This window comes from Ostrinia nubilalis, chromosome 25 (assembly GCF_963855985.1).
Source record: "Ostrinia nubilalis chromosome 25, ilOstNubi1.1, whole genome shotgun sequence".
In the NCBI taxonomy this organism is placed as follows: domain Eukaryota; kingdom Metazoa; phylum Arthropoda; class Insecta; order Lepidoptera; family Crambidae; genus Ostrinia; species Ostrinia nubilalis.
Window position 1 is genome coordinate 666,929 of NC_087112.1, and position 17,589 is coordinate 684,517.

The 17,589-nt window shown below is 41.9% G+C and overlaps 1 protein-coding gene and 1 non-coding gene across 2 annotated transcripts in view; both read right to left on the minus strand.

Annotated features, from left to right (window-relative positions):
* Positions 1–2,149: 2,149 nt before the first annotated feature.
* LOC135084048 (dual serine/threonine and tyrosine protein kinase-like) overlaps positions 2,150–17,589 on the minus strand; it is a 33,722-nt gene continuing 18,282 nt past the window's right edge. Inside the window, exons 18-23 of the mRNA XM_063978791.1 lie at positions 15,640–15,731; positions 12,738–12,870; positions 10,546–10,724; positions 9,867–10,092; positions 5,909–5,994; positions 2,150–5,369 (exon numbers count right to left, since the gene is read on the minus strand). Of these exons, the coding sequence (XP_063834861.1) occupies positions 5,125–5,369; positions 5,909–5,994; positions 9,867–10,092; positions 10,546–10,724; positions 12,738–12,870; positions 15,640–15,731 (961 nt within the window). The 3' untranslated portion in view covers positions 2,150–5,124. The remainder of the gene's footprint in view (positions 5,370–5,908; positions 5,995–9,866; positions 10,093–10,545; positions 10,725–12,737; positions 12,871–15,639; positions 15,732–17,589) is intronic.
* Positions 6,191–6,263, minus strand: Trnav-aac (transfer RNA valine (anticodon AAC)). Its single transcript has one exon. It is a non-coding gene; the product is annotated as a tRNA-Val (tRNA).

Here is a 17,589-nt window from a genome sequence, read left to right on the forward strand (position 1 = left end):
CAATCTAACAAATAATTACATAGTTATGGTGCGTTGAAGTTCCGCGCGACGTCACAAAGTGCGGCACTTTTATGCACTCATTGACGTCACGGGCCTCTTCTTATGAACCTTGATCTCTTTAAATTTTCATTAGTTTGAAAAAGTGAAAAATACGTGTAGAGTATTTTTTGATAAGTTAACTGACGGACTAATTAAAACTCTTGCTTTTTGACCCTGACAACATCCCTATTGATTGAATGAGACTATGTATAATTTGAAAAAGCTTTAATCTGTATACAGTATAACATTTACTTATGCGGCAATTTTCAATTGGCGCTAAATTAACATAATACTATTTAACAAACTGAAATATAAATAACACAATTTAAAAGTAGCACTACCCTCATCTCGCATCTAAGATTGCGTATGACAGAACAAGCGCGCTACAAAATCAACATCTTGTATAGCGCTGTCTCTGTCTTTCGACGCTATCTAATCTACACTTTCAGGTAAGTTAGTGCTAGAATTTTGCACATTAAAAATAATTTTAAAACTGTTTGAAAATGTTTTTTCCAAATAAAAACAAATTAAAAACATTGGCCATAGACCACGTATGTATGTGATATGATTATTCGTGACTAAAATTATATTTGTATACGAAAAACAATTTATAGCAAAATATTGACAGCCATAGTTGGAAGTGGTTAATATATACGGTAGCTGAATAATAGCGTCCAAAATAAAATATTGAATGCATTCGATTCATTCTAAAAATATTTAAAAAAGTCTGTTTCTTTTCATCACATGAAGTCAATGTCAATGAATGAAAGATACAAACAATCGTTAGCCAAAGGAGTGTTTATATTTATACACAAAGTTATCGAGAAGTTGAAAGTCAACAGAAAGTGGAAATAAATAAAAACAAAAGTGTGAAATAATAAACATTACCTTTGAACGTCATAGTTTAAGCCACCCTGTATAAATTGGAAGATTTCATAATAACATAGGTACTTAATGATTTAACATCACACAATTGGCTGAAAAAATATGATGCATAAAAGGGGTACATTTATTTATAAATGTTATACGACACATTTTTATGTAAGCCTTGTAAAGATTAGGGAACTTGATGACGCTGCAAAGTTGCCAATTGACCTGCAATATGCCGCGTAATTTACTTTACATTTCGGTGACACTGTGATTGAGTAACATAATATCATTCTTCATGATTATAAAGCAAAGTAAGCTTTAGAAACTAAAGGTCTAGCGTTTAGCCAGAGTAAATACAAATGAGTAGGTCATCTTCATAGCAACGGACGGGCGCGGTTTGTATGTGAGCGCGCCAACACGTATGCGGCGCGCACGCACACAGTGACAAAATTTAGCGGGGATTAGCGGGGGGCCAGTCGTGGTTGCCCCGAATTTTGTCAGTGTGTGCGTGCGCGCCGCATACGTATTGGCGCGCTCACATACAAACCGCGCTCGGTGCGTTTCTATGAAGATGACCTACTCATTTGTATTTACTGTGGTTTAGCTCAGTCAGTGCCTGAGGATTGGAGCGGCACGGGAGGGCATGACTTATTATGACGTGACAGAGCATTCAAATCTGAAGTCTTGCTGACGTTTGACCGTCACAAAATCACCCTCCTATAGCTCAGGCACTAAGATAAGCGCTAGGCCTTTAGCAACATTGTAAATTATAACGGCTCCCAATCAAAAACTTAAATGAAATTTTAATAAAAAGAAAAACACCCTGTGTTCATGTTCAAATTTCATTACTAAATAAAAGAAACACCTGTTCTGACAAGGTTTTATACGATACTTAACTAAGAAATAAATACTGATCACAATTTTGACTTCGAAAATGATAAACATACAAACTAGCAAATAATAAAACAAAGAGCAGATAATTATATTGTCTACATTTTTGATCACAGATTAAAACACTTTTGCTCTTGTCTATGCCTATAGTCTGGTCAGTGAGCACGTAGAATTTTGTCCAATGACCTCAAGCTACCCATCCTTATCGCTCGTGTGTAATTATGTTGCTGTCGCGACTGTGCGACGGGCGCCCGCAGTGAGTGTGCGAGCGCGACAGCAACATAATTACGCGCGAGCGATAAGGATGGGTAGCTTGGGGTCATTGGACAAAATTCTACGTGCTCACAGACCGGGCTTTAGTCTCAATTTTTTGCGACAGCGCATACTGGACGACAAATCACGGCAACAGACGCGCGTCATTTCATAATTATTAGCTTGTCGCGACTTGTCGCGGAGTCGCGACAACAGCTAATATATACCGCGATTTGTCGTAGTGTGCACTGTCGCTTAAGGCATATTATTTGCACATGTTTTGCAAGCGAATACAGCTTTATATCAAACATGATAGTATTTTCCACATATTAAAAAACGTATTGCCAATTAGTATCAAAATATCTAACCTATTTTGATCTGTGTTCCCGTGGAATAGAGTTCATTTTACATGATCCGACACATTTAATTGATATTTATAAAAACCTAGTGACAGTGAATGCGTCTTGAGATCTTCTTATAAATAAATAGTAGATTATAAAAATATAGTTTATACAATTTATAGTGAACCTTTGTTTCTTAAATATGCCATTTTAGCAAAAATAATCCATATTGTTACGGACACAAGGTTTTAAATTGTGAAATCTTATATATCTTTTTCCACTATGGAAAACCTTGGGGGAGGCCTTTGTCCAGCAGTGGACGTCATTTAGCTGAAACGAAGACGAATAGATCTTACTTTTATGAGTAGGTACAGATTATTGTAGTGTAAAAAGTTCATTTATTTAAATTCTAGCGCTTTTTTTTAACTCTGTCAGTGCTCGAGGTATAGGAAGCGAGCTTCACCCGGAATCCCCAACCACAGAGGAACTGGCTATCTTGCCTCTAACTGCCGGAACACAACAATGCTGTTAACATTGTTGTTATGGCGACAGACTTAGGTAAGATGGTGGTAGCTAGCCAGGCGGACTTGGAACAAGCCCTACCACCAACCAAACCGAACAGAAAATTCTGCCCCCACTGGGAATCGAACCCGGGACCTCTGCGTCTGAAGCAGGTGGTCTAATCACTAGACCACAGAGGCATACAAAATCTGAAACATGTCTGAAGTCTGGTTGACGTTTGACGTCTCAAAAACATCCTCTCATGCCGCTCCCATACGTCAAGCACTGACTCAGTTAACGGCTAAAGCCTGGTCCGTGAGCACGTAGAATTTTGTCCAATGACCCCTAGCAACCCATCCTTATCGCTCGCGCGTAATTATGTTGCTGTCGCGCTCGCACACTCACTGCGGGCGCCCGTCGCACAGTCGCGGGATTCTACGTGCTCACGGACCAGGCTTTAGACATAAAATATAATTCATATTCACCCTACATAATAATATTTTATTTACACTCTATTCGCGTGACGGCATTCATGCTCGAGCTATTTTCATCCAAGACATCTCTTAGGTCGTATTCCCATCGCCATAGGGTTCATTGTTGTAGTTAGTGAATCGCTCATACACCATTTCCGTGAATGCTGGTCATGTCCAAGCTATTTTCATCCTTATTACTGTCCACGCAAGGTTCATTTTTGCAGTTGCACTGCATCGCTTGTTCCAGTATCCGTTTTAACTTGGGATGTATCGCCCGTATTCACAAACATTACTATGAGGTCTCACAGTGCGCGTGGACGCACAGGGTGACACACGAACCAATCATAGAGTTCTATTCAACGCTGTGCGTTTGATTGGCTGCTTCACTTAAGCAAGCATCGTTTGTGAATACGAGCGTGTCTCTGTGGTGCTCTCTTTTAACAAAGGATCGCTTATACACTTATATCCGTATTTCCTTCGACATAGGGTTCATAATAGTAGCTTATACACCATTGCCATGTATACCAGTCATATCCAAGCAATTTTCATCCTTATTCCTATCGACACAAGCTTCATTGTTGTAGTTGCACTGCCTCGCTTGTTCCAGTATCCGTTCTAATTTAGGCTGTATGTCACCTAAGTGCTATATTCTAATAAAGGATCGCTTATACACTTAGGTCCGTATTTCCTTCGACATAGGGTTCATAATTGTAGCTTACACACCATTCCCATGAATGCTGGTCACGTCCAAGCAATTTTCATCCTTATTCCTATAAAAACAAGGTTCATTCTTGTATTTGCACTGCATCGCTTGCTCTAGTATACGTTCTAACTTGGGATGATTCTAATAAAGGATCGCTTATACATTTAGGTCCTTATTTCCTTCGACATAGGGTTCATAATTGTATCTTACACACCATTCTAGCGAATGTCGATCATGTCCAAACTATCTTCATCCTTATTACTGTCCACGCAAGGTTCATTTTTGCAGTTGCACTGCATTACTTGCTCTAGTATACCGTTCTAACTTGGGCTGAATGTCGCCTTAGTGCTATCTTTTAATAAACGATCGCTAATACACTTAAGTTCTTATTTCCTTCGACATAGGGTTCATAATTGTATCTTACACACCATTCCCGTGAATGCCGGTCATGTCCAAGCTAATTTCATCTTTATATCTATAGACACAGGGTTCATTGTTGTATTTGCACTGCATGGCTTGTTCCAGTATCCGTTCACTTGGGCTGCATCGCGCGTATTCACAGACATTACTATGAGGTCTCATAGTGCACGTGGACCAATCTCAGAGCTCTATTCAAGCAGTGCGTTCGATTGGCTGCTTCACTTAAGCAAGCATTGTTTGTGAATACGAGCGTATGTCTCTGTGGTGCTCTTATTTAATAAAGGATCGACTTAGGTCCGTATTTCCTTCGACATAGGGTTCATAATAGTAGCTTACACACCATTACCGTAACTGCCGATCATGTCCAAGCTATCTTCATCCTTATTCCTATAGACACAGGGTTCATTAATGTAGTTGCAATGCATCGCTTGTTCTAGTAAGTTCTAACTTGGGCTGTATGTCGCCTACATGCTATCTTTTAATAAACGATCGCTAATACACTTAAGTTCTTATTTCCTTCGACATAGGGTTCATAATAGTAGCTTATACATCATTCCCAACTTCATTCATGTTCAAGCTAACCTCATCCTTATTCCTATCGACACATGGTTCATTATTGTAGTTAATGACAGCTTTATACACCATTGCCATGAATCCCGGTCATATCCAAGCTATCTTCGTCCGAGACATCTAGATCCGTATTCCTATCGACACAAGGTTCATTGTTGTAGTTGCACTGCATGGCTTGCTCCAGTATCCGTTCCAATTTGGGCTGTATGTCACCTAAGTGGGCCCTTTGGGAGGGCTCGGGGTGCCAGCAAGCCTCCATGACCTCCCAGCATTCGTCGGAGAAGTGAGGCAGGCGTTCTGGACGGAGGCCTGTATAAACAAAGATATACAAATTACTAATAGTCCTGTTAACCCCTCGTGATCAGCTAAAAGATGGTCCAAAAATACCCAGAAACAAACTGGGTCTCTACATTTCACCCCACCGAAAGTTCAATGTCATAATCAATGGGGTAAAGAAGTTATAGACTGACAAAGTTTGTATGAAAATATCATGAGGTGCATGAAATTTTAAGTTTTATCAAACACAATAATAATAGTAGAAGTGATTAGTTACTGACAACTGCTTAGTCACTATTTTCTATGAAAAAAAAAAGCTACACAAACGTTTTTTTTTTACTTAATTGTATTTAATTAAGTCGAGGGCCTTGTCCCGTCATTAAATAATAATATAATATCCTTGGACATTTTTCACTGCGCCTCTAGTCCCAAACTAAGCAAAGCTTGTACTATGGGTACTAGACGACGGATATAAACATACTTAAATACTATACTATACATTAAAATTTGGGTTGAGTGATTCAAATGACCAATATTTCATTATCTTTCATAATGAAGTCAGATAACAATACCTCTTTTGACCTTGCTCCAAAGCTGCTCCTTATTCTGGAACATCTCAAATGCCGAAGGTAGCTTGATGTTACCAGCGCACACGTACCTGAAAATAAACAAAACAACAATTTAAAGCAAATAACAAGATTTGTCAAGTCAAAGAAACCAGCATAAGAAAAGACAAATAAGAAATATAACAGAAAAAAATACAAAGAAAAAATATAAATTAATAGAAAAAAATAAAACTAAACAAAAATATTCCAATTTCAACATAAACGAAAAACAAATAATATAAAAATAAATGTTTCCGCCCGGGATCGAACCGGGGGCCTTCTGCGTGTTAGGCAGATGTGATAACCGCTACACCACGGAAACTTGATAGCTAGTGACGAAAATATCAATCGTTATTTTTATTACGTGAAACGTGAAAGGAACTTTGGTGATTTGAAGATTAGGCAGGTTTGATATGAATACACAATTTTACTGACATTTACTATTTATTCATGGTTTATTTTATCACCCGGACAATCCTATTATCGGGAGAGGTGCCATATTCCGTCCTACAGGTAACTCTTGTTAGTTCAGCCAGCTGCACTCTAGCCGTTTTGTGTCCGACTGTCTCACAGCACCCCTAAAGAGTCGTCAGTCATTGTGGTAAGTAGTGCAACTGTCTTACCAAAGAAACCTGCCTTAAAAAGCCGCTCTGAAATTTACAAATTTCTCCCCACAGCGCTATGAAGACAAAACCTGTTCTGTCGTCGGCAAGTGTCTCCCCATCACAGCGCCCTGATGACATCAGCTATCTAGTCTCCCACGAGGCTCACCTGAACAGCATGCTGAAGGCATCAGCTTCCTCTGTCGTCTCTAGGCTGCTCTATGCCTTGCGGGGAAAGTGTCTCGCCATCGCACTGCTAACGTCATTAGCTCTATAATCTACCACTAGAGGCTCACCAGAACAGCACCCCGAAGGCGTAGACATCAACAGCCGCGTCATATCCACCAGCCAGCAGTTCAGTTCAATAAATTATTCTTTCTTTCTTTCTTTCTACTCTGTGCCCTGCGGGGCAGGTGTCTCGCCATTGCAGCGCCCTGATGACGTCAGCTGCTTTACAGTCTACCACAAGAAGCTCACCAGCAAGGGGAAGGCAGCAGTTACTATGTCGTCTTTAGGCTGCTTTATGCCCCGCGGGGCAAGTGTTTCCTCATCGCAGCGCTCTAATGACGTCAGCTGCTCTACAGTCTACTTCAAGTACTCACCAGAACAGCACCCCGAAGGCGTAGACATCGACAGCCGCGTCATATCCACCAGCCAGCAGTTCAGGCGCCATGTGTACTGGTGTTCCCACCACGGAGCCCGACATCAGAGCCTCGGCCGCGCAGAAGCCCAGGTCTGACAGCGAGGCTCTGTTCCACTAGTCTAGGAGGACGAGACTGCTGCGTAACTACTGTTAGAAGCAAGTGTCTTACCAGAATAGTAGTTTAAAGGCAGCAGCTACTCTGTCGTCTATGCAGCAAGTGTCTTTTAGCACATCATACCGAAGACAACAACTGCGCTGTGCCCTGCGGGGCAAATGACTTACCAGAACAGCAGCTGCTTTATGATATATGGCAAGTGTCTTACCAGAACAGCATCCTAGTGACGTCAGCTCACAGGCAAGTGTCTTACCAGAGCAGCGCCCAAAGACAGTAGCTGTTCTGTGCCCTGCGGGTCAAGTGTCTTATCAGAACAGCAGCTAAAGACAGTAGTAGCTCTGTTGTTTCAACGCTGCTCTATGCGTTGAGGAGCAAGTGTTTTTTCAACACAGTACCCTGAAGACTTCAGTTGATCTGTAGTTAATCTATAGGGAAGGTGTCTCACCAGAAAACAAAAGCTGCTCTATGATCTGTCGTCTACAAATGTCTCTCCACATTGCACTGATTAGGTCAGCTGTATACCACTCACGCCGAAATCAGTAGTTGCTCTGTCGTCTCTTCGCTGTGACTTGCGGGGCAAGTGTCTTTCGCTCGCCATCACAGCGCTCTAATGACGTCAGCACCTCTACAGCTTCAAGCACTTACCAGAACAACACCCCGAAGGCGTAGACATCAACAGCGGCGTCATATCCTCCAGCCAGCAGTTCAGGCGCCATGTGTACTGGTGTTCCCACCACGGAGCCCGACATCAGAGCCTCGGCCGCGCAGAAGCCCAGGTCAGACAGCGAGGCGCGGTTAGACTCGTAGAGGCAAGTGTCTTACCAGAACAGCAGGTCAAAGGTAGCAGCTGCTCTGTCGTCTATGCAGCAAGTGTCTTTCAATACATCATGAAGACAGCAGCTGTTCTGTGCCCTGCGGGGCAAGTATCTTACCAGAATTGTAGCCCAAAGACAGCGGCTGCTTTGTAATCTATAGGGCAAGGCAAGTATCTCATCAGAACAGCACCCTGAAGATAGCAACTGCTGTATCATGTATAAAGTAACAGCATCCTGGTGACGTCAGCTGCTCTGTGCCTTGCGCGGCATGTGTCTCGCCTTGATGACGTCAGCTACTCTAGTCTACCACAAGAGGCTCGCCGGAACAGCACCTTTTCTGTCGCCTGTACGCGAGTGTCTCACAAGAAGGTAGCAGCTGCTTTGTCCCCTGTATTTGCTCTATAGTCTACCACCAGCATCTATAAGGGACTCACCAGAACAGCACCCCGAAGGCGTAGACATCAACAGCGGCGTCATATCCTCCAGCCAGCAGTTCAGGCGCCATGTGTACTGGTGTTCCCACCACCGACCCCGACATCAGAGCCTCGGCCGCGCAGAAGCCCAGGTCTGACAGCGAGGCGCGGTTCGACTCGTCTAGGAGGACGAGACTGCTGGGTAACTGCATCGTCTGTCGTCTATGTAGCAAGTGTCGTTTAGTAAATCATCCCGAAGATAGCAGCTGATTTGTTCCCTGCGGGGCAAGTATCTAACTATCACAGCTCCCTGGATGATGCTAGTTGCTTTGTGTTCTGTGTGGCAAGTGTCCAGCAGATCACCCTGATGATGTCAAACACTCTAGCATCTGTGAAAGTATTTCACCAGAACAGTGCCTGGAGAGATCAGCGGCTGTGTATTGGGGCAAGTAGCTTAAGAGCATAGGACGCTCATGACGTCAGCTGCTCTTTTGTGCCCTGCTAGGCCAGTGACTTTCCAGAAGAGCGCCCGAAGACGCCAGCTATTCGGTGCAACAGACGCAAGTAACGTCACCTGTGTAGCACTCACCAGAACAGCACCCCGAAGGCGTAGACATCAACAGCGGCATCATATCCACCAGCCAGCAGTTCAGGCGCCATGTGTACTGGTGTGCCCACCACCGACCCCGACATCAGAGCCTCGGCCGCGCAGAAGCCCAGGTCTGACAGCGAGGCGCGGTTCGACTCGTCTAGGAGGACGAGACTGCTGCTATCAGCTGCTAGAGGCAGGAGATCGAAAACTGCTGCTCCCAGCTGATAGAGGCAAGTGTCTTACCAGAACAGAAGCTCAAAGGCAGCAGCTGCTTTGTCATTTATGCAGAAAGTGTCTTTCAATACATTATGAAGACAGCAGCTGCTCTGTGCCCTGCGGGGCAAGTGACTTACCAGAACAGCAGCTGCTTTATGATATATGGCAAGTGTCTCAGCAGAACAGCATTCTGGTGACGTCAGCTGCCGTATACCCTGCGGGGCGTGTGTCTTATCAGAACATCAGCCGTAGCTCTGTCGTTTCAACGCTGCTCTGTTATTGGGGAACAAGCATTTCACTGTCACAGTATCCTGAAGACCTCAGTAGATCTGTGGTCTGTGGGGCGTCTCACCAAAAGGTAGCAGGTGCTCTGTCGTCTGTAAATGTCTACAGCGCCCTGATTACGTCGGCTGTGTGAACCGGCCCCAGAACAGCACGCCGAAATCAGCAGTTGCTCTGTCGCCACTCTGCTGCTCTTTGCCTTGCAAAGCACTCTAATGACGTCAGTTGCTCGTTATCAAGCACTCACCAGAACAGCACCCCGAAGGCGTAGACATCAACAGCCGCGTCATATCCACCAGCCAGCAGTTCAGGCGCCATGTGTACTGGTGTTCCCACCACCGACCCTGACATCAGAGCCTCGGCCGCGCAGAAGCCCAGGTCGGACAGCGAGGCTCTGTTAGACTCGTCTAGAAGGACATTCTTCATCTTGATGTCCCGGTGGACGAGACCGAAGGAATGGAGGTAGCGGATGCCTGGAAATGCGAATATTACAAATTGAGTGTTAGCATTTTTCAGAGCCTTGCTATTCAAAACATGGGATGACACCAAGCAAGATTATTCCTAGCACTTCTTTTATTTCTACACTACACAGCCAGGATCTACAATTTAATTGCCAATAAAACCCAAATAATTAAGCTCCTAGAGGACAGCTGCTTTTCTTGAAGCTGAAAATGAATTAAAGAATATGCTAGTTCGAAATAAATGTATGTTCAAAGTATGCTTGTATATGTATAGGAGGATTTGAAAGTGTACATAAATAGGGGGAATATACATAGGTACGTGCGAAATACAAATAGGGAAGATCGAAGTACATATAGGGGGAGTTAGAAGAACATAATAGGCAAAGTACGAAGTACATTATCGGAGTTCGAAGTACATACAGAGAAGTTCAAAAATCATGAACAAATTTTAGTAAAGCGAAGTACCTTCAACAATATCGCAGCTGATCCTCATCCGGCAGGCGAGGCTCAGGCCCGCTCGCACGGCTGAGTGCAGGTCGCGGACCTTCCGCTCCGAGACCAGAAGCACGCTGGGCCCGGCGCCGCTGTGGCGCTGGACCACCGACCCGTATAGACGGACGATGCGCGGGTGAGCCGGGATGCTCCTGGAATGATACGGGAATTATGACCTTCTATAGGCAATGTAAGTATCAGATGCACGATGCGCGGGTATGCAATAATACTCTTGGGAGAAGTCCTCACGAACCCAATCATCATTAGGTCATTACGATCCAATTTGGATCTTGATATTTAGTCCCCATCCAGTAATACACTGCAGGAGCACAACCCTCTTCAATTTACCAAAGGCAAGAAGAATTACCAGTGGCCAGTGTAGCCAAGATCTACTGGTTGACCGCCAATAAAAACCTAACCAATGAAGGCAAGTTTGTTCCGGGGAAAGTTAAACTTAAACTAAAGCAACGAAATTAATCAGAAGGAGGAGTTCGAAGTCAAGGTTCAACTTCTTTCCAGTGCAAAGCGGATGAGAGATGACAAACAAAGGTTAAGTAACCTTTATGTATAGATTATACATTCATTCGAAGCAGCTGATTGCGCCTCACCTTGTACACAGGTGAGGCTAATTTATTTTCTTCTACAGAAGAACTCCATTGCCAGCCCCTGATAGTACCTTTCATCCGCCGGCAGCACCCCTTTCTTGAGATGTATAATTCAAATTGAAATTGTTTATTTGTAAACAGTTTTTGTTTGCCTTTTGCGCGTCGCTTCCAGCCTCTTCTGTCCTAGTCTTGTCTCTGAACCTATACTAGTTCTCACCTGGTGTAGATGAACTCCATGGCCAGCTCATGGTAATGCCTCTCATCGGCCGGCAGCATCCCTTTTTTGACATGACTGTATAGTCAATAGTTTTTGTTTGACTTTTTCCTCTTTTCCTGCCTCTGCTGCTTCTGTCTTAGCCTTGTCTGTGAGCCTACGTTAAAGCCCTCACCTGGTGTAGAAAACTTATGCTAACGTCCTCAGTCCTCACCTGGTGTAGAAGAACTCCATGGCCAACTCATGGTAATGCCTCTCATCGGCCGGCAGCATGACATGATAGTCAATGGTTTTTGTTTGACTTTTTCCTCTTTTCCTGCCTCAGCTGCTTCTGTCCTAGTCTTGTCTCTGAACCTATACTAGCCCTCACCTGGTGTAGAAGAACTCCATGGCCAGCTCATGGTAATGCTTCTCATTCTCCAGCAACACCCCTTTCTTGACTATACATTCAAAATTTGTTTGACTTTTGCGCGTCGCTTCTAGCCTCTGCTGCTTCTGTCCTAGCCTTGTCTCTGAACTTATGCTAACGTCCTCAGCCCTCACCTGGTGTAGAAGAACTCCATGGCCAGCTCGTGGTAGTGCCTCTCATCGGCCGGCAGCGTCCCTTTCTTGACATGTAAAGTCAATGGTTTTTGTTTGACTTTTTCCTCTTTTCCTGCCTCTGCTGCTTCTGTCCTAGCCTTGTCTCTGAACTTATGCTAACGTCCTCAGCCCTCACCTGGTGTAGAAGAACTCCATGGCCAGCTCGTGGTAGTGCCTCTCATCCACCGGCAGCACTCCTTTCTGACATGTATAGTCAAAAACCAGTTTTTTTTTATTTGACCCCGCTGCTTCTGTCGGTGCCTTGTCTTTGGACCTTTACATATTCTGAAGTCTCGTCCTTCACTAACGTCGATGCTTCGCCTGTGAACCTGTGCTCCTCACCTGGTGTAGAAGAACTCCATGGCCAGCTCGTGGTAGTGCCTCTCATCGGCCGGCAGCGTCCCTTTCTTGACATGTATAGTCAATGGTTTTTGTTTGACTTTTTCCTCTTTTCCTGCCTTTGCTGCTTCTGTCCTAGCCTTGTCTCTGAACTTATGCTAACGTCCTCAGTCCTCACCTGGTGTAGAAGAACTCCATGGCCAGCTCATGGTAATGCCTCTCATCGGCCGGCAGCGTCCCTTTCTTGACATTTGTAGTAAAAAAACAGTTTTTGTTTCTTTTTAATTTGACTTTTACGCGTCTTTTCCAGCCTCTGCTGCTTCTGCCCTAGCCTTGTCTGTGAACCTATGCTAACGTCCTCAGTCCTCACCTGGTGTAGACTTCATGGCCAGCTCATGAACCTATACTAGTCCTCAGCTCCTCACCTGGTGTAGAAGAACTCCATGGCCAGCTCGTGGTAGTGCCGCTCGTCGGCCGGCAGCACGGACTTGACGGCGGCGGGGCTGCGCCCGCCCCAGCCGCCGCGGACCGCGTAAACCACGCCGTACTGCCCGCGCCCTGGGGAGTTGTAAACAATGTTAATGGATAAGGCGTTGGTCCTATTAAACGATATACAGGGTGGAAACGATAAGTCATCTCACTCGATTATTGCTAAACTTTACAAGATATCCAAAAACTGATTACTGATCCTGAAAGTGCCTCACAAGCTCTTTCAAACGGTATCAGTAATAGCTTACAGAATTAACTGGATCTATCCGAAAATTCAATGTTTTCAGCCTACATACTAAATGTTTGCCAGCCGCACAATATTAGAAGTGTAATTTTTTTTATTAAATAATAAACTCTTAAAGTGAACTTGTTGTGCATTATTATTAAAAAAAATCACGGAAAACATTGGTTTTAGTCTTTACTTCGCTATAATATTATCAAAACATGAGTGCCATGACTGTGGCAGTACTAAATGTATGGAAACTGAAAACATTGAATTTTCGGATAGATCCCGTTTATTTTGTAACTTATTTTTGGTACCGTTGGATAGAGCTCGTTAAGCACTTTCAGGATCAGCAACCAATTTTTGGATATCTTGTATAGTTTAGAAATAATCGAGTGAGATCACTTATCGTTTCCACCCTGTATAGATCGTTTCATCCACGAAGCGTTACTGAATACGGGACTATTCCCACCTCTCGTTCCCACCGCTACAAGTCCTGTGTAGCCAGGATCTACAACTGGACCGCCAATAAAATCCCAACCAATAAAAGTCAAGTTTACTGAATACTGCATAGCACAGTTACTCCAAAAAACGTTATCCGAAGTTTCTAATGCTATGCTATCCTTCTCACGCGAAGCGAAATGCGGAGACGGTGACGTCGGTGACAGAAACGGACGCCCGTGTGTGTATATCACGCTTTACAATAAATACACATATAAAAAAAACCGACTCCAAAAAACATACACTAAAAAGTAGAAAAATAATTACTAATTATAGCCCGACCAGGAACATAAAAACCCTCGCCATGTTGCGGAAAACGAATGGTACTAATTTCTTTTAATGGCAACAGTAACTGAAAACTTCATCGACTTGTCACCTTGCATGTCAGTCTATTGCTGTCAAAGTGTAAACAAACTTTATTTTAAATGTGTGCAATTGATTTTGTGAATTAAATTGCTAAAATCTTTTTAAAGTCGTGAAAGAAAAGTGGTTCACAATGTGTTAAAGTATTTGTCGAAGAGAAATACTAAGGGTTCGGACAATATTTTCATTTAATAATGTTTCCGACAAAGGTTGTCAAATTGACTGACATGTTTATCGTATAGTACAGTCCACTATGAAAATTAGCTGTGGTTTGTTTCAACTACCTATTTTAAAGTTTTTTGTCACTTTCTAAGTGTTGAATTTTATGGAATTGGGAAAGAAGTACCGAGTTTGATGCGTTCATGAGCAGACATTGTAGTTGAATATTCAAGTTCTGAATTTGATTATTGATGAATAATAAAATAAATCCTACTAGCTCGATTGATGGTTTCATTTAATTTATTTAAACCAGGTTACCTATAATAATATTTTTTCGTTAATTTATGAAAATATCAAATTAGCCCGTAATCCTGAATCCTGATACATAAATTTATCCTATTAATTTAACACAGGTACGACTGTACTCAGTGTTGCACTATCAAATGCAATTGAGGCGCCTCTATGCCAGGGTTTTTATGTTCCTGGTCAGGCTATACTTATTTATTAGGACGAATTAATATTTATGTATACCATGATTGATACTTCTGGAGTCGGTGCCAAGATTATGAAACGTGTGAAGTTTGCCTGCACCGACTCCAAAAGTATCAATCATGGTATACATAAATATTAATTCGTCCTAATAAATAAGTAATTAGTAATTATTTTTCTACTTTTTAGTGTATGTTTTTTGGAGTCGGTTTTATTTTTTTTTATAAAAATTAACTTATTTCTTGCTTTTTAGTTAACTAATTATTACCTTGGTGTTACCACTGAAGGTAGGCAGTATATTCTTCATGTCAAGTGTAAAATAATATTCCCTACAAAATACAGGTTACCATATCGGCAACCTAAAAACACCTTAAACCGTCAGCCTACCTTAAAAACATGAAAGAATACAACTGTTGGGCTATTTGTACCTATAATATTTAAAGAATTATCCTCCAACTCCTAAGCGTTAAGGAGTTGTATCTACCATGACCAGTTCATCGTGATGAGATGATGGCTATCTGATGCAAACACTTGAATAACTTTAGAAACTATACTTATCTATAAAATTAAAAGAATTATCCTCCAACTCCTAAGCATTAAAGAGTTTTACTTTCTATCATCAGCTCATGAATTTGAGATGATGATTTCCAGGAGCAAATACTTGAATAACTTAAGAAAATGTTTGAAAAACGATATAAGTGTCTATAAAATTTGAGGGTTGCAGTCGATTTCCCTAGGATCCCATCATCAGATCCTGACTTGGTGACAATGGGACCACCTCAGAAGTGTACCCTATCGAACAAAAAAAGAATTTTGAAAATCGGTCCACAATTGACGGAGTAATCGGTGAACATACATAGAAAAAAAAAAACATACATACAGTCGAACATATAACCTCCTCCTTTTTTGAAGTCGGTTAATGATTATATGAGCCAATACCGCGTGCGTGAACAAATCTACATGACACTAAGAGCACCCGAAGTTATCAAAAGATTTGTGTATTTTTTACATGACAACCCTGTCTCTTATTAACACACTATGTATTTCCTCACATTTAAATCTAAAGTTACTGAACCTTCATGCATAAACGTAAGTCTACATACCAATTTCTCTTCCCAACTCCGGAGTCCCGTACATGAGCAAATCACACATTGATGTGCTCTCGAGACATAACCGCGCAAAGGACGGAGCGTATCTGAAATGGCAGCAACACAAATACTATATCAATGTTATTTCATGTAACTACCCTAAAATATTAAAAGACAAAGTAAAAAAAATACTTTATTTTGCATATTTAAATAGTAATTACAAATCGCTAAATATTGAGGAAAAAAAATAAAAATAAGACTAAAAAATACAGTTTTGCTCTTAAAAACAAATACAATTTATGTTTCTACCTTTAAAAACATTTAAAGTTGATTTTTTTTAAGCAGAACAAGGCAAATATATTTGCATTATTAAATAGTCCAGTAGAATTAGCTTTTAAATCGGAAATAATTCCTACAAAAGATTTTATTGTTTTAATGGCTTCATTGGTTGCCCATTAAGACTCTCCTAAGTTTTCGACTTCGACGGAGTTGTGCTTAAGTGGTGGGGGCCCCCGAAAGAGGCATTTTTTCGGTTTTCCGGTTATACCGCGTAAAGAACTTACCCTATCAAAAAGTGGACTTCATGACGGTTGAAGGGCACTTAATCCTGCATTGAATAAGACCAAATTCATATGTTTTGGACAAACCGTTCTCGCGCTAAAGTTCGGCAAAGTAGAAAATATACGTATAATTAATGACCCTCTCCACGTCCAATGGTTTGTTACCCACAGGCTTCCAAGTCTTGAAAAGGGCCACCTCAACCAGTGTAACCCTATCAAGGCTCACGAGCTTGATGCGCTTATCCTTGTTCGTCCCAGCCGTTCCTTAACTGCGGTTGCTGCACCTCTTCCTGGCACTCACCTGAACAACTCTGTGTTACCTACTGTGGCTGCCCCTCTTCCTTGTATCCTCCTGCATGACTACGTTGCCTAGCCGTACGCCTGGTCTAAGGTTCGACGCCAAAAATCAATAACAACAAGTTCATATTAAAACGCTGAAGAGTTTTTTGTTTGTTTGTTTGAACGCGCTAATCTTAAGAATTACTAGTTTGATTGAAATCATTATTTTTGTGTTGAAAAGCTCGTACATTGAGGAAGGCTATAGAATATATATGTTACAGGAAATGTATGAAATCCGTCATTGTATACAATTCCTAGGAATTGTGTATTATTCCTAAAATCACCCGGAAATGTGTGATGTAAATTATATTAGACACATTTCCTAGGAAATTTACACATTTCCTAAACAGCAATCGGAAATGTAATATAAGATTTCAATTAATACGCGTGGACATGCGGTGCGAGGGGAGGTTTGACATCCGATTACGAGGGGTCTCTATCGAATCGCCAAATTTTTTGTACGCCTAATTGTCTATGGCACACAAATTGTTAACCTTAAAAACTTTTTACACAAAATTATTTTTATTACGCAACTTTTTTTTCTTCAAAACTTATATAGCGCTCGGCGGCAGCTTTGTATGTGTAAGGTCGCAAGTCTAACCTAACCTAACCGAGACTTTGTTATCCAGCTACAGGAGTACTAAAACCTTCGTGCCAATAATAGTTTCATAAAAGAGATGTTAAAATTAGGGATTTCCAATACTTCTGCGTAATATGCGTGATGCCGAAAGAAAGGTATGCCAATAAATTTTAGGCAAATTTTTTTTTCGGCCAATGTATAATAGTGCGAAAACAACTGTCAGGCTAAACAATAATAATTGTGAGTTAAAAGTACCTATCGGCCAATGTGGTTTGGCTAAATGAAATTATAGGCGTACCGAGGGGCACCCGATCACGCGACCGCGATAGTGCCGCTTAGTTTTATACATTTCCTAATACAGTATTGGAATTCTATAAAATTCCTAGGAAAAGTATACATTTCCTAGGATAGTGCGTATTAAAAAATCTCTGAAGCAATATTTTATACATTTCCTAAATAGCTTCGGAGTTGTATACATTTCCTAGG